Here is a 24789-nt window from a genome sequence, read left to right as displayed (position 1 = left end):
TGCGTTTGTGCGCTATGTCTCTGTCCGCAACTCCACAGCGCGTTGGCGGTGCGTGTTGCTGCAAAGTTCAAGTTAACACCATTAAAACGTTCAATTAAAACAATTAAACAAATAAAACATTCACGCAAACATAATGGTAACGAAATAAAACATTCACACAAACGAGAAGTTAATGCACGTCAAACTAAGACCGAAGTCAGTGGAATATAAAAGATATACTGTATATACAGTATATATTAAAAATTAAGGCATGCCAGCATGCTCTGATGTGGGATTAACACCGACAGCTTCCAGTTTGATGAAGAAGAGCACTTGGTTCGAACTCATATGGGACGGCAGTGGCTCAGGGGTAGAGAAACCGTTATTAGAAGAGCACAGAGGGTTCCTGAAGTGTTCCCAGTTCGATCCCGGACTCCCCCAGAGTCAGTGTTGAGGAGTCCTTGAGCAAGACTCTGAACCCCTAACTGCTCCTGATGAGCAGGTTGGTGTCAAGCATGGTTTCCTCTGACATGGGTGTGTGAATGTGTGTGTGAATGGGTGAATATAATGAATGTGCGTGTGAATGTGTGTGTGAATGGGTGGGGTGCTCGCTCTCCATTCCGACATGCTGCCATTGACTTCTAATTGCCTGTGGCGGCGCTTCCATAGAGGTTAGGGATAGGGTTAGTGTCGGAATGGGGGGGATGTCGGAATGGCAGCATGTCGCAAGGGAGGGATGCACCCGAATGGGTGAATGTAATGCACAATCTATGTAAAGTGCCTTGGATAAAGGTGCTGTATGAACGCACCATTTATCATTTAACATCACAACCACGTAGGAGCAACCAGAAACGCTGAGCTCTGCCGTACATGAAAGCTCTGGTAAACTGTAAGGTCAACTATAGTCAGTGTGGCAGAGAGTTGCAGGCCCAGCCTGAAGCCTCAAAAGTCTAGTATCTGCCCTCGTTCCATAGGGATATCCCATTGGAGTAATGGTTAAGATATTGGACTTTCACATGGGAGACCAAGGTTCGGACCCGGGTGGAGAGGTCCGGATCACATCAGTTACATCAGTTCAATCTGGGAACCCTTCGGCAAAAAAAGAAAAGGAAAGAAAAATCTTCCTCTGGGGGCAGCGGCCACTTCCACTTGTAGAGACCGCATGTCGGCCGTTCGTCCACTCTCCTTTAGCGCTCCACTTCTGCTCGCACGCGTCTTTATTTACGTTCCTAAACCTCCTAAAGGACAGATTCAGCTCCGGAGCTCTGAATCAGTCTCGAGAGACGTCAGTTCCACACTCCTTCCACACTCCTTGTCTGAAATTTTTGTTCGTAAAGGGAGGTGAAAAAACTACAAATATGGCCGAACTTCAGCCCCAGGCGGAAATCTCCCGAACTACGGTAGTTTGACAAGCCTTTTGCCGAGCTACATGTCTGTCTTTTAGACTTGACGGAGGCATTTTGTAGATTGTGGATTTAGACTTGACAGTTGTTGTAGTAGATGGTGTGTGTGTGTGCGTGCGCGTCAGACTTGACAGATGTTGTAGTAGATGGTGTGTGTGCTGGACTCGGCGGCCATGGCTTCGAACATGCAGTCGTGCTTGTGCTGGTGCAGGTCCGTCATTGGCAGGTTGACGCAGTGGGAGGAGCCATCTGAGGCATTCTGGTTGTGAGGGTTCTGAGTGCCGTACGACGGGTTGGTCTGCGAAGACAGGCGAACACATTTATAGACATGAAGTACACTAACTATATACAGTATAAATCCTTGTTAAAGACCATTGTAAAACGAACTAACTGGCCGTTAGCTGTAAAAATCTTTATATAAGCCGCAGGGTTCAAAACATGGGGAAAAAAGCCGCAGTTTATAGTCCGGTAATTACGGTAATTAACACAATTAATTAACGCCTAGGATTATTTAATGCTGTAACTATTGAAAAATAACAGATTTACAAGCTCGCAGCGCGGCACTCTTGTAGATCTGCTATTTTTGAAAAATCTTGTTTTTCTTTCTTCTTTGAATATATCTTTTTACAAGCGAACGTTTGTAACTCAAATATTTTCTTATGGGGGGGTCCCTAGAACAACACATTTTGAGATCGGGGGTCCGTGGCCGAATACGTGTCATTTTTGAGGGTCCATTGACATGAAAAAGTTTGAGAACGTCACTGGAGTCACCGGAGGACGATATCATGACGTCATTATGACGTCTTTTGGCTTGCAGGGGCCGTTTGCATAGGGAAGGTACAGTTGCATGACGGTTCAGATCACCGGTACAAGGTCAACTAAAAGGGGATCCTAGTAAGCTCTTCGTCTTTTTTACACAGGAAACCTGGCTAGGTTTCCTAGAGGCGCAATTTGGAATCGCACCACAGTTCCAGGCAGAGCCGCTCGTTTTCATGTTCAGGTTAGCATTTCACCAGGTTAGCGTTCACCAGCGTTAGTTTTACGGAGGTTAGGGTCAGGTTGAGGTGGTCGGACCACCTGGCACCTCTGCGCGGTCTAAAAGGAGCGTTCCCTAGCTCCGGTTCAGCCAATCAGAATATTCCGTGGACGGGGTTTGACGAGAACTGTGGTGAGATTCCAAATAACGCTTCATAGAGACGCTAGGGGTCACTGGTTGCTACGATGGTTAGCGTGGTTAGCGTCCTGACCTTCCCGGCCCCTCCCAGAGGGAAGTCTTTACGACACAGATGTGCGATGATTCCCGCCGCCAGCGCGTCTCCCAGCACGTTGATCATGGTCCGGAAGCGGTCCCTGTAACGACAACGACACACAACACCAGCACACGTCAGAACAACAGTGGTGGAAAATTTACTCACATCCTTTTTTTTTTTTTTTTTTACTTAAAGGAGTAGTTCACCACTTTTCAACCTGTCTTCATATAATAGGTCCTCACTAATGTTCATGATAAAATATCATTTTTTTCCCCTATTCAGTCTGGGTCTCATAGGAGAGCTGTCAAATCCTTCCTACCGGTGACATCATCGTTTATTATCACAAGAACAATGGCTTCCACTTTAACATTGCAACTTTTTCAGGAATAGAAAGCCTGCGGTTTCTATTAGCTTGCATTTCCCATTGATGATGTCACCGGTAAGAAGGATTTGACCCACCCACAGCTCTCCTATGAGACCCAAACTGAGTAGAAAAAATTGATATTTTATTGATATTTTATTTTATCATGAACATTAGTGAGGACCTATTATATGAAGATAGGTTGAAAAGTGGTGGAGTGCCCCTTTAAGTTCCGTTCGGGTCATTTTGACCCGTTTTACATTTTCATTTGAAAGAAAAAGGTAGTTTATATTTTTTTCCACCTGAATCTCACTGGCCTTAAAGATTCTTCAGTGATTAACATGTAAAAACCCTCTAATGCTGTTCGCAGGTCATTTTGACCTGGGGGATATTGTGTTTAAAAAAACAATACTAATATAAATTTTAACTTAACAAATCATCAACATACATTGACTTTGTCTCAATTCCAAACAATCCAAATGATAGAAATGGTAAAATGAACGTGAATGAATGTGTCCTACAACAGCAGACAGGAAGACAGACTGCTTGCAGGAGGTGCAAGAAGCTCATATGTGCCTCACATGCAGTCTGTGTGTATACGGAGCCTCCCGTGTATACGTACAAGTGTGCATTCATACGTGACATTAATGTCTCAAATTCTCCTTTTTTGTCAGTCCTCCAAAACAGTCTGATTGGTCAATGCTCCAGAACAGTGTGTGTGAAGGTGCATTGATTGACCAGTCCTCCAGAACAGTGTGTCTGTGTATTATGTGTATGTATATACTGTGTGTGTGTGTATATATATATATATATATATATATATATATATATATATATATATATATATATATATATATATATATATATATATATATATATATATATATATATATATTTTTTCCCCTTGCTGTTGGTGGAAGGTATAGTCATCACAGCCAGGTCACATTTTTCTTTTATTCGTTTGTAGGAGGGGCTCGCTGTTTTTCTTTCTTTTTTTGCTGCTGTTGATACTCACGGCCGTCAGTTCCCACTTGATGTTGTGTGGGAGTCCAGACTGCTCCAGACCGTACTGAATAACTGCTAGCTTACATAACGTCTTCAGGCTGGGACTTAAGTGTAAGATCTGTAGCGAATGTGAGGGTAGAACACGATTGCTAGTAAGGCTGCTTTTGTTATGAGGTTGCCTGCGGCGAGTTCTGGGACGATTTACGCATCCAAAGAAGACGATACGATCTCCCACCATGCAACTGTTGTACATGGAACGCAGGCCTTTCCCCTTTGGATTAACCTTCTTCCAGGAGAAGGTCCCTGGATTTAATTTCCACATATCATTGAGAAAGCAGCTATACATAAAGGGAGCATCGTTCCAGCCAACATACACGTACAGCTCTCCATTGTAGACAAAGGCTGAATGACCGTAGCGTTCTTCTGGAAGAGGCTGTGTAGAAGGTGTGTTCATCCAGCAGTTGGTCTCTGTGTCAAACACTCTGATGGTGTTGTAGTACTCATAATCCCACCCCCAACCCCCAAATACAAACATCTTTGTCCCGATGATGGTGGCAGAGTGACCATATGAAGCAGGAGGTGACGTTCCTCTGGTGTTAATTAAAGACCAGACCATAGTGGTGGTGTCCAACTTGTAGATGTCATTAGTGCGTGTAGTAGTCTTGGTCAGTCCTCCATGAATAAACATGGCCTTCTCCAAGACACAGGCTGAATGGTTACTCCTTGCCTCTGGAACGGTCCCGGAAATCCCAGGCTTGAACCATCGGTGGGTATCGACATCAAATGCATAAAGAATGTTGTCGGCGTATTCCCAATCGTCGTCGCCGATCTCTGCTTGGATAGTATAATTCACCAACCCTCCCCAGAGGTAGACAGTATCTTCTATCAGCACAGTGGTGTGGTGGCAGTGCTTGGAGGGAACCTCACGTCGACACTGTCCTCTCCAGGTGTCACAGGAGGCATCTTCACCCAGCGCAGAGACACTGTGTTGAAGACGAGCACATCAATCTGATCCTTGTTGCTGGTCGTGTCCGTGTGCAGCCCTCCAAAGTAGAACACATGTTGTCCAAGGGGCACAGACGAACAAAAATGCAGGTCCAGATTGTGTCCTTTCAGGGGCACCGCCCAACGCAACATCGCTGTCTCTCTCTCTCTCCGTTTCTTCTCTGTCCGATTCTGTCTTCTCTCGTCTGTCTCTTGTAGATGTCGCTGTCACACTCTCCAAACACGTGTTAATACCGTATATCTTGTTGGAATATTATCTTGTCCTTATATGTATAAATATATCCCTGTCTCTCTGTTTCAATCACTCTAATTAGCTGTCTCTCTCTAATTAGCTATGTCTATATGTCCGTGCTCTCTCTCTAACTCAGACTCTGTATCTGTGGAATGTGCCCGAGTACACTGATTCTCTTGGATGTAGTCAGGCAAATAAATATTTAATGGTTCTCTTGGATTGTACTATTTATTCTTATGTTTTCTCACTCTTCTCCTTCTTAACCAAGGCCTTATCGTGATCAGCTTCGGTCCACTTCTTGCTTCATCTGAGGCTACTGTCTTCAGCTACAGCCTTATACAGACAGACTGAGCTCTGGCGTTACGTCACACCAACACAAAGAGTAGCCAGGCATGTTGACGACACCACCTCACTGAATTCTGATCCAGTTTTCCAGTCAAAACACTATTAATGCTACTTACTTACTTACTTACTTAAAGGTATATTCAGTGATTGTATTTCATTCAAATAATAAATATATAATTGGTACATTTTCCATTCATTCTCCTCACTAGAATGTGTGCTGACCATATAAGGACTTCCACCATGGCCCGTGTTACGAGCATAGCTAGATTCGTTTTTCAGAGGTGGCCAGCCAGTCCTCGACCAATCAGGGTAGAGTATGGCCATAGTTATGTTATGATGTTTAGTTATGATGGTCAAAATAAAAGTTTTGACCACAGTTGCTTTGAATTAAGAACGTCTGCTAAATGCCTAGATTGTAAACTACTGAACTCATAAAATGCCACAGTCTGGTAGTAAATCAGTATCATACACATCCTGAAGCTGGAGATGTATAGCCTGACTGCAAGCGTCAGACTCTATCACACACTTCGTTTTGGGAAGAGAGTCTGAGATTTCGGGCAGACATTCCACTTCTGGGGGGGTGGGCAGGGGGTGGTTTAAAAAAATGTTAAGTTGACTTGCTCTTAATTGCTCCCTCTGAACTTCAAAGGGCTTGTGAGCTGCTGTAATTGATTGAGCCATACAAGTGTCAATAGCTCGTTAGTCACTGAAAGCATCAAAGACTACAATCTGTTTGATGTCTGTAATAAGAGTGGAGGGGGGAATGTGTTTGAATACACACAGACTCGCCTGATTGGCTGAATGGTTTTGAACCAGGCCACCACCCACCACGTGCCCCAAGCCTACAGCCCTGATTGGCTCGCCCTCTCTGAGGGCTGGTGGAAAAAGCTTATTTAATGTGAAGGGCCAGACTACACAACACCACCACTACCAACAGGGGGTGGTGTTGTGCAGTCTGGTTTATTAACCAGGCTAGGAGATGTAGGCCTACCGATATTCAGTGATTGGGTCTAATGATCAAAACGAGAACATTATAATGGTGTAAAAAATCTAAACATTTCCACGCTGTAAGGCCAGTAAGGGACAAGATGACCCCCGGCCACTTTCATTATCACTGAATACACCTTTAATCCTCTTTGTGCTGGGTAGCACATACGGTCTTCACCAATGAACGCCAATGCTGTCTGTCTACTGCCCGATGCTGCACCTGGCCCCAAGTCCATCCAACCTCTTTCATTTCCTTCTCCACAGATCTTCTCCAGGTCTATTTGGGTCTGCCTCTTTTTCTCTTCCCTGGTGGTGTCCATCTCATTGCTACCGTTGGGATGGCACTTGGGTCCATTCTGCATACGTGGCCAATCCACATCCATCTTCTGTACTTTATGACTTTTGACAGTGGGATCAGGCCTGTTCTCCTGTAAAGGTCTTCATTGGAGACTCAGACTGTCACTGGCCAAAATATCTTAAGTATTCTCCTAAGACATCTTGTCTGAAACACGTCCAGCTTGTGACAGATGGCCTGTGTCACTTTCCCTGACTCTGCCCCGTACAGGAGAACCCCAAGGACGTTGCTCTTAAAAATCTTCAACTTAGTTTTTATACTGATCTTTGCTGATCTCCATATGGTTTTCCCAGGTTTCACAATTAAATGCTAACGGCGACATAATTCACCCTTTGTTAACCTTCTGGTTGGTCTCTGACTGACCAACCAGCAGGCTCTATCTGCCTTGTCCCGCCCTAGTTCCGCCTTGTTTATGTTGAATTTGATAAAACATAATTATTTGGAGAAATAAAAACATTTAAACACATGCTGAGTCACTATACTGCCGCTGAGCAATCAATTTTACTGAAACCAAGTTTGAAATTAGAATTGAACACAGAACAACAATACGAAACAACTGAATTAAAATGGTAGTGGATGGAGTGTCCCACCGAGTGTCCCACCAAGACACAGCAACCAATGGGTGTGAAGAGGGGCGGGACAACGGGCGGGACTTGACAAAGGGTGAATTGTAACTGACAACCTGTCGAACCTCAAACCTAGCATCTCCCTTGGTCCATAGGGATATCCCTTTGGTCCATAGGGATATCCCTTTGGTCCATAAGGATATCCCTTTGGTCCATAGGGATATCCCTTCGAGTCAATGGTTAAGATATTGGACTTTTACATCGGTGTTACATATATACGTATACATAAAAACATAATCATAAAGTCATAATTTTCCCTTTAACACATGGGTGACTAACCGTAACCGGTCATTTTGGCCGATTTTGAGATCGCAAAGTGCAATAACTCTCCCCTCTCTGAAATTTCCCCTTCCATGACTTTTCCTAAAGACATATTATGTTCTTGTTTGTTTTCCCCTTCTGAAATGTTTCCTAAGTATGAAATAATATACGATTATACAGAAATGGAACCAAATGGAACCAAATGGATCCCCTTTGGTTCCATTTCTACACGGTCAAAGGGGTTTCACTCACAGGACCCAATCAACAGCCACGATCAGTGTGATGTCATCTGGCGGCAACCCCACGGACGTCAGCACGATCACCATGGTTACCAGGCCCGCCTGCGGGATCCCTGCTGCCCCGATGCTGGCTGCTGTGGCCGTGATGCTGTGCACGCACACACACACGTGCACACACACGCGCATGCACGCACACACACATGTACACACACACACACACACACGCATGCACGAACGTACACACACACACACAAACACACGCATATGCACACACACATGTACACATACACACACACGCAAGCACATGCACGCACACATGCACATGTACACATACACACACACACACGCGCGCGCGCGAGTACGCACGCACGCACATATACATACGTGTACACACACATGCACACACAATGTATCGATATTATAGAGTGAACAGTGTTTCACAACCTGACACAATGTGAGCTTGTAGATCTGCTACATTTGCCAAAAATGAAAATTGATTTGTTATTCACAATACAGTAGATATAACAATATTGATAATGAACTGAATACATCTGTATTCTGTATGCGTAGCTCTTTTCCCAACATGATTTCAAAGTGCTTCACAGAACATGTTAAGAACAGCAAATAAAACATTAAAATAGTAATAAAAGTGAATTAATAGTAAAACAACTGACCTAAGCACATGAACGTAAGGGGGGAAAATGTTTTGTTCTGTATTAGTGTCAGCTGACAATCACAGAATTGGCTAAATTAATCCCTGATTGCTAAATGAAATCCTATCATGAAAATACGTAGTTCAGCGGTGATTACGTTTAACCCATTCAGGCCAAGAATTATTGAATGCTTTAACCAGTGAAAAATAGCAGATATACAAGCTCACAGCGCGGCACCGAGTGCCGCGCTGCGAGCTTGTAGATCTGCTATTTTTGAAAAAGTCGTGAAAATGTGTGCAAAGACTATATGTATTTTCAAAGCAAACGTTTGTAACTCAAATTTTGCTTCTGGGGGGTCCCTGGAACTAAATATTTTGAGATGGGGGTCCGTGGCCAAATACATATCATTTTGGGGGTCCTTCACATGAAAAGGTTTGAGAACCACTGACACAGTAGTCTCTCAAGAACAGACTAACTGAGCTCCAGTTAAGTGAAAAGGACCTTTTCTCTGACGATGGCTGACCAGATTGCTGACATAGAAACATAGGTTTTTCAAAAAAAATTAGAAGGATTCAAAAGACACTTCAAAAATAGCAGATCTACAAGCTTGCAGCGCGGCACTCGGTGCCGCGCTGTGAGCTTGTATATCTGCTATTTTTCAATAGTTAAAGCATAAAATAACGATACACAATAATGTGTACCCGTTCTGAATGGGTAAATTCACTCCTTTGGCGAGCTAGCCAGGAGCTCGTCACGTATACAGCAGAAGCAGTTTAACAGGCAGGGCGTTCCAAATAAAGCCGTGAGGTATCTGGTCAAATATTTCTTCATATTTGATCTTGCCCACATCACCCCGAAATCTATGCAACACAAATTACAATAAATACAATATGGGTTCCTGATTCATCTCTCTCTCTCAGCTAAGAGGTCCTTGACCTGAAAAATGTTGAACAAACCCGTTTTAAATGGATAGATATCATATGATATAGAGCTCAACAATTACATTCCAGAAGTGAACATCCCATTGCTATTGTGCATATAGCTACTAAACAAAGTATTATTTTATTATTAGCTATAACGTCATAGACTGGGTACCAGCCTGCTACGCTACGTTCAGTGGATTTGTCGCTTCTTCTCAGTCGGGCAAGCCTCCAATTCACTCACATTTCCGAACGTCACCTGTTATCCAGGCAACGTCGTTGCTGATTGGATGTTGTTTCAACTAATTAGTCCAACGGTACCCTAACCTCCTTCCAAATCGGCCTGAACAGTCACCTACAGACGGCTGCTACTCGAACACTGTAAATAGACTAAGCCCATACTCACCTCCCCTTTTCCACTGTAAATCTGCATCTTCTGTTTATTTTATTTCGCTTTTATTTTTATTGTTTCTGCTTTTAAAGGAGCTATAGTCAACTTTTTCTTGAAAAACGGACGCTAAAATAAAAATAATGTTTCGAAAATATTTTATAAAAAAATAAGCTTCATATATGTGTTTCTATTCAAAAATGACCACAAAAAGCGTAAAATAATGATAAAATAGTCATTTTGGCAATTGTCAGACCGACACTTTGTTTACATTCTAGTCTATAGACTAGGATGTAAACAAAGTGTCGGCCCTACAATGAAAAAGTTGACTATAGCTCCTTTAAATCGATGGTATCCTATGCAAAGTACTGTGTTCTATCCGTCTGTCTTTCAATCTAATATGAGATACATAAAGTGGTTCCTGTGTAAGCCGAAAAGCTAAGATCTCCTTTTAGTTGACCTTGTACCAGTGATTTGTACTCAGTCATTAAACTGTACTTTTTCCTATTGCAAACTTCTAATACATTCTTCAATCAATCAATCAATCAATCAATCAATCAATCAATCAATCAATCAATCAACAAACACTAACCTCAGTAAAGCTATGCCTAAACCTAACCTTAACCACCGTCTGACTAATGGGACATCGGACTACCGAGATTTTGCCCATTGGTATGGCGACTTTTACGTCCACACCGCAGAACAACAAAGCCGCAAATCATTTTCACTCGTTAGGTCCCATCTCTCTTGGAGACAGGAGCCCGGCCAGACTGAGAAGCCAAGTGACAAAACCAATGGGCTGAACGCAGCGTAGCAGGCTGCTAGCCAGGCTAATAGCGTCACCACCATCCAAGGTATACTCACCTTGGATGAGCGTCATCGACGCTATACGATCCTTGAAGCCTTGCAACCACAAGTCCGTACGAAATCAACCTAATGTTTAAGAACAGAGCACAACAGACATGGTCGCCATGGCATGGAGCAGATACTAACTACACTACCCACAATCCTACGGTGTCGGGAGAACGACTTCCCTGATTGGTGGGAGCTTCATGCGCTAGCTACCATGGTAATGCTATACCTATACCTCCTCGCGTGGATGTCACAAAAAGGTTCTAAGCTACCACTAGATACCATAGCCGGGAGGGACGGTCCTCGAAAACCACTACAAGCCAAACTAGCGTAGTTGACGTCGCTAGCCTATTGCAGAGAAGCTGAAGCGGCGTTCAGCGACCACAATCTACTGGGATTTTCACTCTCAACCATCTCTAGCGTTTTAGGGATTTTTCAGAAAAGATTTGCTCACATGAACACCAGGGTGTCCTCTTGGGCCAACGATCGGCAAACAATTGACAATCGTGTAGCCGATCTACAAGCTCAAGGCGCGAGCTTGTAGGTCGGCTAGTTTATCATCAGCAAAGAGATGTGGTTGTAGAGGGGAAAACAAGACAACCAAGTACAGAGCCCTGGGGGATACCAACAATGACAATATCCAAATGAAATGGGAAATTCACTTCTGGAAAACCAGTTGAGCTCTGATTAGTGTGATGATGACATAGCTGTATAGTTGAATGCAGTGTCATTAAATAGCATTATAAAATAACTACAAATAAAAGAAAATGATTTGTAATGAAAACTACTTTTTTATCCCCTAAGGCAGCCGCTACAGGGAATATTAATAAAACCAGGGAATGCATTTGTTACCAAACGATTTCTTCACCAATGTGTTGGTAAAGGTGTCTAGTAACATGTCTAACAAAGATTGAAATTCAACATCCCAAGGAGAATCTTTGACAGCTAGGGTAATTCTGGGTCTCATTCACTTACTATACACTGTACTATAGGGGAAAAAATCACTCCCAAAAATATGCTTTAAGTGGGATGTGAGGGGTCAAAGCAGGTGTTTTTAATTATTCTGAATCCATTGCAAGCATTTGTTTTGCACGAGAAACATTCCTTGGGCCAACAATGGACCAAATACAACTGTGAAAAGTGATGACTCATCACTAAACCATCGTTCTTTGGGGCTGTTTTTGGCCCAATGATTTTTTTTTTTGTGTAAAACAAATGCTTGCAATGGATTCAGAATAATTAAAAACACCTAGTTAGACCCCTCACATCCCACTTAAAGCATATTTTTTAGGAGTCATTTTTTCCCTTATAGTATTAGAGTGAAATATAGTATTGAATGAGACCCAGAATTACCCTAGCTGTCAAAGATTCTCCTAGGGATGTTGAATTTCAATCTTTGTTAGACATGTGACTAGACACCTTTACCAACACATTGGTAAAGAAATCGTTTGGTAACAAATGTATTCCTAGCTTTGACAGGTATTCTGCTAAGATTCCCTGACTAACGGTGCATCATTTCTTAACACTTGCATTGTGCTCGTCTTGCGTTTTTGATTTCACTCATTATTGTCTGTAAAATTACTTTTTCCGTTTTAGCATTTGATTTATTTGTGCAAGCACGTTGTAACATTGTTATTAAGAAAGATGCAACACAAACATTATGTATTAGTATTGTTAATATTATACCAGTGTTAATTGTGTCAGCAATTTCTGATTTTGGTCTTTGTCTTTTTAGTAAGGGGATTTTATAAGATATTTGACCAATCTGCGAAGTAAATCGTTACCAAGAAATGTCTTCACCAATGTGTTTCTAAAGGTGTGTAATAATATGTACTAAAAGGTTGAAATTCAACTCCCGGGGGAAACCTCAACTGATTTGTGTTTGTGTCCCATTAATTTACTATACAGGAAAAAAATACAAAACAATAAATCTACTTTAAGTAGCATGTGAGGGGTCAAACTGGGGGGTTTTCATGATGCTGAATCCATTGCAAGCATTTGTTTTGCATGAAAAACATTCCTTGGGCTAAAAACGGATCCCCAAACGATGGTTTAGTGATGAATCATCACTTTTCACCGTTTGTAGGGGCCATTTGTTGCCCACAGAATGTTTTTTGTGCAAAACAAATGCTTGCAATGGATTCAGCATCATGAAGAACCCCTAGTTTGACCCCTCACATGCTACTTAAAGCATATTTATTTTTTGTATTTTTTTCCTGCATAGTAAAGTTAATGAGACACAAACACAAATCAGTTTTTTTTATGAGGTTTCCCCCGGGAGTTGAATTTCAACCTTTTAGTACATATTATTACACACCTTTAGAAACACATTGGTGAAGAAATTTCTTGGTAACAATTTAATTCGCAGATTCTCTTATGTTCCCCTTACTATTTGAATAACACACCATTTAGTCCTCCTATTTTAGTCATCAGATTATATCGACTAAATATCAAAGTATTTTTAGTTTTAGTCTCAGTCAACAAAATTAACACTGTATTATACTAATGTTATTATCAATATTACTACCATTATTATTATTATAGTGGCAAAATCTCGCTAATTCGACGTCCCATTAGTCCGACAGCGGTTAGGGTTAGTGTTAGTATTCACCAGGTTAGCATTCACCAGCGTAGGACGAATGGGACGTGGGACTATCGTCGAACGTCGGAACAACGCTATACGCGCCCTATTAACGCATTTAGGCCTGGGATTATTGAATGCTTTAACTATTGAAAAACAGCAGATATACAAGCTCACAGCGCGGCACCGAGTGCCGCGCTGTGAGCTTGTAGATCTGCTATTTTTGGAAAAGACACGAAAATTTGTGCAAATCTTTGAATATGTGTATTTTTAACAGACTAAAGCCCTGTGCACACAGGACAGTTGCGTTTTTTTCGTTTGCGGCATGAATAAAACGCATTGGATTTGGTGTGCAATGCTGTGCGGAATCGGCGCTGCGGATCCAAAAAGGAGTCATAAAAGGAGTGATGAGTTTTTAACCGCATGCGACAAGACGCACGAATCGAACTGGGTTCGATCGAGAAAAAAACGCACGGCGGCAGCCACTCGTCGCACGGCTAATTCGGAGCCGGTGTGCATGAGGTCATAGAGAATCATTGTTTTCTTTTCAAAAAATTATATTGTCCGTTTTATCCGCACGGATAAACGCGCCTGTGTGCAAAGGGCTTAACTGAGCTCCAGTTAAGTGAAAAGGACCTTTTCTTTGACGATGGCTGGCCAGATTGCTGACATAGAAACATAGGTTTTTTTCAGAAAAACCTTTGAAGGATTCAAAAGACACTTATAGAATGGGGTCAGAAGAATTCACATTTTCACGATTTTTCAAAAATAGCAGATCTACAAGCTCGCAGCGCGGCACTCGGTGCCGCGCTGTGAGCTTGTAGATCTGCTATTTTTCAGTAGTTAAAGCATAAAATAATGACACACAACACTGTGCACCCGTTCTGAATGGGTCGTTAAAGTACCCTACCTGATGGTGACCAGCTGACCAAAGTCCAGCTCGTAGTCGTTGACCTGGGCGATGAAGATGGCGGCCACCGCCTCGTAGAGCGCCGTGCCGTCCATGTTGATGGTGGCACCCACCGGCAGCACGAAGCGGGCGATCTGCCGGTCCACGTTGCAGTTCTCCAGGAGACACTTCATGGTGATGGGCAGGGTGGCAGAGCTGAGGAGAGGAGAGGAGAGGATGGTGAGAAGATATATACACTGAGGAGAGGAGAGGAGAGGATGGTGAGAAGATATATACAATGAGGAGAGGAGAGGAGAGGAGACACTTCATGGTGATGGGCAGGGTGGCAGAGCTGAGGAGAGGAGAGGATGGTGAGAAGATATATACACTGAGGAGAGGAGAGGAGAGGAGAGGAGAGGAGAGGAGAGGAGAGGAGAGGAGACACTTCATGGTGATGGGCAGGGTGGCAGAGCTGAGGAGAGGAGATTGATTGGTTGATTGATTGATTGATTGATTGATTGGTTGATTGATTGATTGATTGCAGTGGCGTCAGTTCAGCAAAAGCTAGGGTATGGCAACGATGAGTCGTCATGGAAAAGAGACATTTTATTTTGTATAACACGGTTCTATTTTGAAAATAGCAGATCTACATGCTCACAACGCCTCGCACTGCGAGGCGTTGTGAGCATGTTGATCGTCTATTTTCACAATGTCAGCCTGGAATGGTTGTTCAAGTGCAGCTAAACTTGGCATGTTAGTAAACGTGCCACAATTAACAATAATGCATTGCACCTGTGCAGCTGACCTGCGGAACCTGGGAATATACCATTCTGTCAAGATGGGGAGAATATAATTATAATACCTTGTTAAATTATCTATTTGTAAAATGTAGCATTTGTAGTTATGTTCATGGAATTATATTTAAAAGTAACTTTTATTTTCCCCCCCTGGGTATGGCAGCTGCATACCCCTGCCATACCCAATTGACACCCCTGATTGATTGATTGATTGATTGATTGATTGATTGATTGATTGATTGATTGATTGATTGATTGAATATTTTATCAGACAGAAATGGAGAACAGTACAAGTACAGTTAAACATCCTGCCTAAAAGGAACATCTCAAATAAGACCTTTTACTGTCTTTTTTTTTTTACGTTAGAAGCCCTCTGTATTTAATTCATGGACATAATAAATAGCAAGCAAAGAAAATATTCAATAATATCACAGTTATAAACAACACTATATTATGTACAGGGTAGGGGAAACGAGGGGGTGGGGCTAAGGTGGGGGGAGGATGCTCATTTCTGGCCTGTCTATGGGAGAAGTGATAACTACCTCCTTCTCTGGCCTCCTGAAAGGTGAGTTTTCACCTGTCTATGGGAGAAGTGATAACTACCTCCTTCTCTGGCCTCCTGAAAGGTGAGTTTTCACCTGTCTATGGGAGAAGTGATAACTACCTCCTTCTCTGGCCTCCTGAATGGTGAGTTTTCACCTGTCTATGGGAGAAGTGATAACTACCTCCTTCTCTGGCCTCCTGAATGGTGAGTTTTCACCTGTCTATGGGAGAAGTGATAACTACCTCCTTCTCTGGCCTCCTGAAAGGTGAGTTTTCACCTGTCTATGGGAGAAGTGATAACTACCTCCTTCTCTGGCCTCCTGAAAGGTGAGTTTTCACCTGTCTATGGGAGAAGTGATAACTACCTCCTTCTCTGGCCTCCTGAAAGGTGAGTTTTCACCTGTCTATGGGAGAAGTGATAACTACCTCCTTCTCTGGCCTCCTGAAAGGTTGAGTTTTCAGGGCAGTTTTGAAGGATACCAGCGAGCTACATGTTTTAACCGATTTAGTGCCATTCCCGAGATATCTCGTGAAAAGTACTCGAGTATCCGCAGTGCCGATCCCGAGATATCTCGTGAAAAGTAATATATTACTGTAACGGCGAGTACAATACCGAGTACAATGGCCGAATGTCCGGAGACGAAATCCGTCGCTGATTCATCATCATCACGGCTCCACGAGCACAAAATAGTCATCCCATAACATTGAGGTGGACGGGGGATCTCATCTTTAATGTCCATTATCTCAAAACTACACTTTAGAAGCGAAGATGGAGGCAGATGCTCGCTTATATAACACATGTATAAATGCTCCGATGCAATCCAGCATGGCACCACGTAAACAACGATCGGTTCCGGCGCAGGACCCGATGACGTCAGACCGGAAGTGTTCGCGCTATGGACTTCTGGCCTTCAAAATAAGATAACAGGAGTGAATGGGAGCCTGAAGGTGGCGTCGTGGACTTTATAATCCGTTAAAGTCAGAGGCTTTAAATGGGTTAAGGCAGTGGTTCTCAACCTTTTCAGGCGGTGACCCCCCAAATAATCATATTTGAACTGGGGACCCCCCACCCTGACAAATGCTTGGAATTGCAGGAGTTGGCATTACATTTAGTTTGACTTGAACTATTCCATTGTGAAAATAGCCGATCTACATGCTCACAACGTTGTGAGCATGTAGATCGGCTATTTTTGCCTATAATATTTGACAATTTGACCAATGTTTGACCAGAGGTAGTAAATAAAAGTATTTAAAGTCCTTAAATTGTCACTTTGGAAATGTGTATACTGTTGATTGAGAAAACAATGTTAACATTTAGCTAAACATCTGGGGACCCCCAAAATAATGTGGGGACCCCTCTGGGGGTCCCGACCCACAGGTTGAGAACCACTGTTTTAAGGGAGGTAGTCAAGGAATTCCACAGCTGGATGGCAGTGTTGTTGGGGGGGGGGGGGGGGGGGGGGGGGAGGGTTGACCTCTGACCTGGAGGAGGTTGCCAGGGCGATGACCAGAGCCTGCAGCAGTCCTCTGATGAAGGTGAAAGGGTTCTTCCTGGTCAACAGGAAGTAGAAGAAGGGCAGGAGGACCAGGCCGTGGACGAACAGCCCCGCCAGCACCGTCACCGTGTACCAGCCCAGCTTCTGACCCAACGTACTGGGGTCCTGCATGTCCAGGATCTTACCCGCAACCAGGAAGATGATACCGAACGGGAAGTACCTGAGATGAGAGGAAGGTAACGTTAAATAACTACTTAAATACAAATACCCGCTACCAGGATGAAAAAAAAAACATCACGAGGATGCAACTGGGACGTATCATCAGTGATGTAGCCTGGGGTCGACGGGTGTTTCGGGTCTCGCAACATCATACACCCTCGCCCAGGTGACCCAGCCGGGGTTGATCAAGTCCCGACTTACGTCCCCGTAGCTATCCACGATCAGTCCTATTAGGGAAAGACAGGGTCACTCAATGTGCTGCACCGGAACTACTCTGCCGGGATTGGGGGCAGCGCCACTCTGGAAGATGATACCGAACGGGAAGTACCTTTAATGAGAGGGAAGTAACGTTAAATAACTACTTAAATACAAATACCCACTACCAGGAAGATGATACCGAACGGGAAGTACCTGAGATGAGAGGGAAGTAACGTTAAGTAGCCTACTGTACTTAACCTGCAAGACTCGAATTCAATCCTACTTGCCAAATAAAAAAAAAATACAAAAGAAATAAATAAAAAAATCAGATGGTGTTGTGGTAGTCCTAATCAGAGGAATATGTCATGTTTCAAAAAAAGGTTTGTAAGATTTTATAGCAATAAATCCTATCCATCAACATGGACGGCATATGATTTTAAATCACTAGTCATGTCAAGGACCCCCTAGAATTACATGTATTTGACCACGGACGCCCATCTGAAAATATTTAGTTCCAGTGGACCAAGAGAAAGAAGGATTGTCTGCTTTAAACCATTCAATTTCAACACATTCAAAGAATTGCACAGATTTGTCAAAAATAGCAGATATACAAGCTCACAGCACGCTGTGAGCTTGTATATCTCCTATCCACCCCCAGAATGATTTGGACCCACAGGTTGAGAACCACTGGGTTAGAGCATCATGGTAGATGACCGTAGCAGAACCACTGGGTTAGAGCATCATGGTAGATGACCGTAGCAGTCCAGAGCTGTGTGGTCAGTCAGTCAGCAGGATAATCACTCCTCCCCCCCCCCCCCCCCCCTCCACGTGTTGACCCACGTCAGCTAATCCCTGCATGTGCAGAGTTCACCGTCACATCACCTCACTGCACGCTGCACGCGCTCCTCACTCCTCAATGGGCGGGGCTATAAGCTCCTCACTGGGCGGGGCTTTAAGCCTGGGAGGGTTTAAGACTATTAGAGACACAGAGGAAGCTGCTCTTTCTAAGAAGGCTGGACAGGACGCCCACACAGGGCTGTAGTTGTCCAGATTTAACATGATGAAACAAACATGAAACTAAAAGTTCCTATGATTGGCCGCTAGTTGTGCTGTTCTGGTACCAGAAGCAACACGTTCTCCATAGGATTCCATTGATTTCCCCCCAAACTTTTACATTTGATTTTCTTACCTTAATAAACATTGTCATAAGTACTTTATGGTTCATGTCGCTAGTTTAAAGCCTCGTTTCAATCACCATGATATGCGTTTTCCCATTGGAAACATAACAGAAGCACGCTAGCACAGACAGAGTCATCACACCAACAACACCAGAGAAAGACAAAATAACGCCCCAAAAAACATTGAAAGGAGACATAACGCTTCCAGTAGGACTTGTTACCGCTACTGCACCAAGGGTGTGTCACATCCGTTTTATCCCACACTCATCATCAGACTTCCGTTGCCCCAGACTGTATGACAGGAGCTTTTGCTAATCGCGGGAGTCAACAGTCTGGCCACGCGAGACTGCAAACACACCTCTAAACTTCATCTTAGTGTTAAAACAACTGTTGTTTTACAATTGTTACTGTTATGGGCTGGTTGTTTTTTTCATTTTGTTTTAGTCTATTTTTCCCTACAGGGTCTGGTCTGGCTGGTATGTGGGTGTGTGGAGTTCTGCATGGGTGGCGTTCTCATTTCCCTGATCGTCCTCCTGTTGGCTGGCTGCTCTCCTGGGGTGGTTCCTCCTATCAACCTGAGAGGATAAAAGCCTGGCTCTCCACTCCAGCCCTTGCCAGTTTGTTCAGTTGCCGACCGGTAAAAGTCACTGTGCCTCAGCTCCTCAGTTTGTTTGAATCTTTTCCTGCTAGTCACTAATACCTCCTGTCTCTCTCACTCAGATCGCCCAATGCCCACACGCCTGCTGCCTGCCTGCAAGACCAGCCCAATACTACAGCCATGCCAATCTAAACTTTGATTGTTTGATTTTTGATTTTTGAACTTCGCTTGAATTAAAAGACATTCAGCTTGTCATTCCCTGGTTCTGAGTTCTGCTTTTGGGTCTTAATACAAACCACCCCTAACAGTTACATGACAGGGTAAGAAGCGGGCCGGACACATTTATCTTTTTCTTCTAATTTCTTTTTTTTTTTATCAATTAAATGTTTTAATAACACAAGTTTGTAAACCAATTTTCACCTAGTGCCAAGCTGTAATCCTGGGCTCTGCTCTCCCTCTGCCAACCTGGGGAGAGCCCTGAACTGAGCTCATGCTTCCTTCAGTGCATGAGGAGTGAGCAGGCCGCTTCTTATCACCTGATAGGGGAGAGTTTCCCCGGGTTGGACGTAGCGTGTGGAAGGAACACGTTATTCCAACCAGTTCCTTTCCCCTCCATCAGGCGCCCCGGCTGGCCAGGGGGAGGCAGTATAGAGACCAGGATTACTGCATGTTTATTGTGAGGGGACCTAACCTGGGGGACCCTGGGGGACAGAGGGAGAACATGCAAACTCCACTTAGGTTATGGACACCTCGGGTAGGGTATGGCCACTGATGATGCCGAGGAGACAGAGTTAATTTTTTCAGCAAATTTTGATTTAGTCTTAGTCTTAGTCTTTTGAATAACACACCATTTAGTCTTAGTCCTGTCTTAGTCTTCTGAAATTGTTTTTATCTAGTCTAGTCTTAGTCTTAGTCTTTTGGGATTAGTCTTAGACTTTTAGTCTTCGTCTTTTAGGATAGGTTTTTTATTCTAATATAAACACATAATAATTATGAACAAGTCATTGTCTTCTACTGCCTGTTACTTGGTCAAAATAAACCATACATAAAAGATGTATTTGGCTTTAATTTCATTGCAGTTACATACCAATGTTAATTTTTGTAGCCATTAGTCTTAGACTTAGATTTAGTCTTAGTCTTTTTAATAACACAAATAACAGTATTAGTCTTAGTCTTTTGGGACAGTTTTAGTCTAGTCTAGTCTTATCGACAAAATATCAAAAATCTTGTAGTCTTTTAGTCTTAGTCGACAAAATTAACACTGCGAGGAGAGAACCTCCACACTGCACTAGGGTAAACATGCTGTTAAAACCAGGCACACCAGGGTCCCACAGCAATGCGCAGGGATGTACAGAGAATGTTAGAGAGGCAGGGGCTGTAATTTCAAAAGGGGCTTTTTGGTGAAAATATTGAAAATAGTCGACCTCCAAGCTCACAACACATCGCAGCGCGACACGTTGTGAGCTTGGAGATTGGCTATTTCCGGTGCTTGATACCACACCTAAGCATAATCAAGTGAATACTGGAGATGTGGCGTAACAGCATGGATTATTTCTACACAGAGAGGGCAATTCTTTCAACATAAGATGCTGCATTCAAGTTCAGGAGAGTTTGGACAAGGCAATTCTTTTGAATGCTGCCTTCAGGTATGGCATGGAAAGAGGGGCATTTGCATTTCTTTCACCATAGTAAAAACTGGGCACTTTTTACAGACGAATAAAAGGGCAGGGGCTCAAGCCCCCTTTGATGTCTATGTGTGCACGTGCCTGGCTTTTATGCTCAAAACCATGTTTTTATTTGCTTGATAGTCCGTGTGCCATGTCAACATTACGTTTAACTCTGACGCCACATCAAAATGTCTTATTTCCAAATACATAAACTTTGCCTTTTGTAATATTTTCTTTCAGGGTGTAATAATGATCATTAGACTCGCAGCAATACCCCACCTCTCCCAGACTGCCTCCCCAGTCAGAGATGTCAGTTTGAATGACAACCTGCAACCACCCCATCATGACATAACAGTTTGGTACAATCTGTAGCAGAAGAGTGAGGAAACTGCAGAGCAAACATTAACATCCAGGTACGTGGCATTTAGGCATAGGCTACACGGAGCTGGATATTTCATATATCCCTGTTTTTCAGATATCCACATAGAAAAATATCTAGGTCCACACAACAAAGATATCTAGGTCTAACAAGCACACACACACCGTAAAGTCTTCAGAGATATCCGGGGTCTACACGGATCCAGTGAATCGGATATTTTTCAATCCCTCCACTTATTTATCCGGTTTAAAAAATATCCAGCTTCGCAGCCGAAATATCCAGCTTCGTATGGCTGCAAGCCCCAAACGCATAAAAAAATGTCTAGCTTCAGAAATATCCAGCTCTGTGTAGCCTAACCCTAACCCTAAGTACACAGGGAACACCCTAAGTACACAGGGAACAGCCTAAGTACACAGGGAACACCCTAAGTACACCCTAAGTACACAGGGAACACCCTAAGTACACAGGGAACAGCCTAAGTACACAGGGAACAGCCTAAGTACACAGGGAACACCCTAAGTACACAGGGAACAGCCTAAGTACACAGGGAACAGCCTAAGTACACAGGGAACAGCCTAAGTACACAGGGAACACCCTAAGTACACAGGGAACACCCTAACCTAAGTACACAGGGAACACCCTAAGTACACAGGGAACACCCTAACCTAAGTACACAGGGAACACCCTAAGTACACAGGGAACACCCTAACCTAAGTACACAGGGAACACCCTAAGTACACAGGGAACACCCTAACCTAAGTACACAGGGAACACCCTAAGTACACAGGGAACACCCTAACCTAAGTACACAGGGAACACCCTAAGTACACAGGGAACACCCTAAGTACACCCTAAGTACACAGGGAACACCCTAAGTACACCCTAAGTACACAGGGAACACCCTAAGTACACAGGGAACAGCCTAAGTACACAGGGAACACCCTAAGTACACCCTAAGTACACAGGGAACACCCTAAGTACACCCTAAGTACACAGGGAACACCCTAAGTACACAGGGAACACCCTAAGTACACAGGGAACACCCTAAGTACACCCTAAGTACACAGGGAACACCCTAAGTACACAGGGAACAGCCTAAGTACACCCTAAGTACACAGGGAACACCCTAAGTACACCCTAAGTACACAGGGAACACCCTAAGTACACAGGGAACACCCTAAGTACACCCTAAGTACACAGGGAACAGCCTAAGTACACAGGGAACACCCTAAGTACACCCTAAGTACACAGGGAACACCCTAAGTACACAGGGAACAGCATCGCCCTCCATGATACTCACCAAACTGCAGCGTTGATGATTTTCATGACACATTCGTTGATGCACTGACAAACGTTGACCAATGGCAGGCCTCGCTCTCCCATTCTGCCCAGCAACAGACCTGTGGGAGAAAGAGGCTGGTTAAAACCATACTCTAACGACCAAAAGAAATAGTCTGCAGTTGTTTCCACGTTGGCCACAGAAGCGGGTTTGGTTACAAGCACAGGCCTTGGTGCATGTAAGTCACCACACAGACAGACGGACGGTCATACAGACAAGCAGGGTAAAACAGGTATCTCATAACTGGGAGGGCATGTACACTATATGTACTGTAGTCACAACTTGTATTGTTGCAAGACAAAGACCTCCCTGATACACAAAGAGGCCTTTAAGTGGCGTTGGTTCCACCCACAAGTTTGTAGGACAAACGGTTGCCCAGTTGGGGTGTTGATTTGGTCATTTTTGCACTATTTGGCGGCGGTGGCCGGCGGTCCCTGGGGGTCCCTGGGGGTCTGTGGAGGTCCAGGGGTCCTGAAGGTTGTGGTTTGGCAGGCGAGGAGTGTGTGTGGAAAATTTCACATGGATAGGGGCAACGATGGCGGAGATATGAGTAGGGCAAAAGTGTGACGTGATGTGACTGACTGACGGACTGACAGACAGCCGGTGGAGGTTTTGATAGTAAATGCAACTACAGACTCACTCCCTAGCTTCCACCGTGGACTGAAGACTCACCTCCTCAGACTCCACCTAGGCCCATAGCACTTACTGTAGCACTCGCCTACCCTCAATGACCCTCTAGATTGATATTTCTATGCATTTGATGTATTGATGTTGATGTATTGATGTATTACCTTGCTATTGCATTGACCTTGCTTATTGTAAGTCGCTCTGGATTAAGAGCGTCTGCTAAATGCCTAAACTGTAAAATGTAAACCAGGGTTCCCCAATTAGTTTTCCCCAAGGGCCGAATCATGTCCAGGGTACCAAGCCGAGGGCCACAACATTGCAGGGGGCGACGGTGGCGTTCCCACTACTCCAGTGACAGTTCAGATATCGTCGTTGTCGGGTGAAAATGTTGTATGTCCAAAGCCGTTTGTTTTGCATTTATCATTTTAAAAAAATGATTTAAACTAGTGAAAACAGACAATATACAAGCACACAACGCCTCGCACGCGAGGCGTTGTGTGCTTGTAGATCTGCTGTTTTCACTACTTTTGTGCGACGGCCTTATATGATGAAGCAGGACTCTACTTTGCGAAAGAACGTACACATTTGGAGATACAAGTTTTCCACCCAACAACGACGATATACTAGTGTTGTTGCTGCTCTTATACCACCATTATTACTGGGGTTGGTGGGGGCCAGACAGTAGCCCCCCGCGGGCCACAAATGGCCCGCGGGCCTCCTATTGGAGAACCCTGATGTAAACTGTAAAAATAATGTTGTACCCATGGTAGCAGAGAAGATGACGATCCCCAGGACGTTCATCTGCCCGCTGGTCCCAGCCTGGGTCTTGTACAGGACCTCGGGGGGAGGGGTCAGCTCCAGGTACACGGTGCGACCTTTGGGGTCGTCGTCGTCGGGGACGATGTAGACGAAGTTCGGCGTGACGGTCCTGGTGGAGACTTTGAGCACCGGGATGAGATCCGTTTTATACTGGAACGACAAGACGTGAACATGTCAAAGAAATCGCAATTCACAATATTATCGATATATAATCAAAATATCCCCAAGATGTCCCCAAGATTGTCCTGGGGCGGAACATTTGCAGAAAAAAATAGCAGATCTACAAGCTCACGACGCGTCGTAAAAGCGACGTGAGCTTGTAGATCTGCTATTTTTTGTGCAAAGACATTTGGTAGAGTGAAAAAAAGACTGTATCAAGTACGTATATTATAAGTACGATTTAAGTGGTACCAGATATGCAGCTCGGCAAATAAAAGGTGAATTGATCCCAGTGCATGACGGAGGATGATATCACCATGAATTAAATCTCCACGATGCGATGATCGTGTTTTTTTTATCACGATAAACGATAATATCGCTTATCGTCCCATCCCGATTTTGTACTGGAACAAAGACACGCAAGGAATTATTAGATCAG

At 43.8% G+C, this 24789-nt stretch overlaps 1 protein-coding gene and 1 pseudogene across 2 annotated transcripts in view; both read right to left on the bottom strand.

The window, feature by feature from the left end:
* Window positions 1–1503: 1503 nt before the first annotated feature.
* The window catches only part of LOC308296858 (excitatory amino acid transporter 5-like), a gene marked incomplete at both ends in the record, with an annotated part of 36182 nt that continues 12896 nt past the window's right edge, over window positions 1504–24789 (bottom strand). The window contains 7 exons of the mRNA XM_080740208.1: window positions 1504–1680; window positions 2630–2732; window positions 8062–8196; window positions 14353–14547; window positions 17154–17387; window positions 22707–22806; window positions 24134–24341. Of these exons, the coding sequence (XP_080596334.1) occupies window positions 1504–1680; window positions 2630–2732; window positions 8062–8196; window positions 14353–14547; window positions 17154–17387; window positions 22707–22806; window positions 24134–24341 (1152 nt within the window). The remainder of the gene's footprint in view (window positions 1681–2629; window positions 2733–8061; window positions 8197–14352; window positions 14548–17153; window positions 17388–22706; window positions 22807–24133; window positions 24342–24789) is intronic.
* Window positions 4104–5135, bottom strand: LOC308296958 (kelch domain-containing protein 3-like; annotated as a pseudogene). Its single transcript has 2 exons — window positions 4379–5135; window positions 4104–4116 (listed from the first exon to the last, which is right to left on the bottom strand). The product of its transcript is annotated as a kelch domain-containing protein 3-like (transcript).

This window comes from Nannobrachium achirus (assembly GCF_963921795.1).
Source record: "Nannobrachium achirus genome assembly, chromosome: 1".
Lineage (NCBI taxonomy): Eukaryota > Metazoa > Chordata > Actinopteri > Myctophiformes > Myctophidae > Nannobrachium > Nannobrachium achirus.
This window is presented reverse-complemented; position numbering and strand designations above follow the sequence as displayed.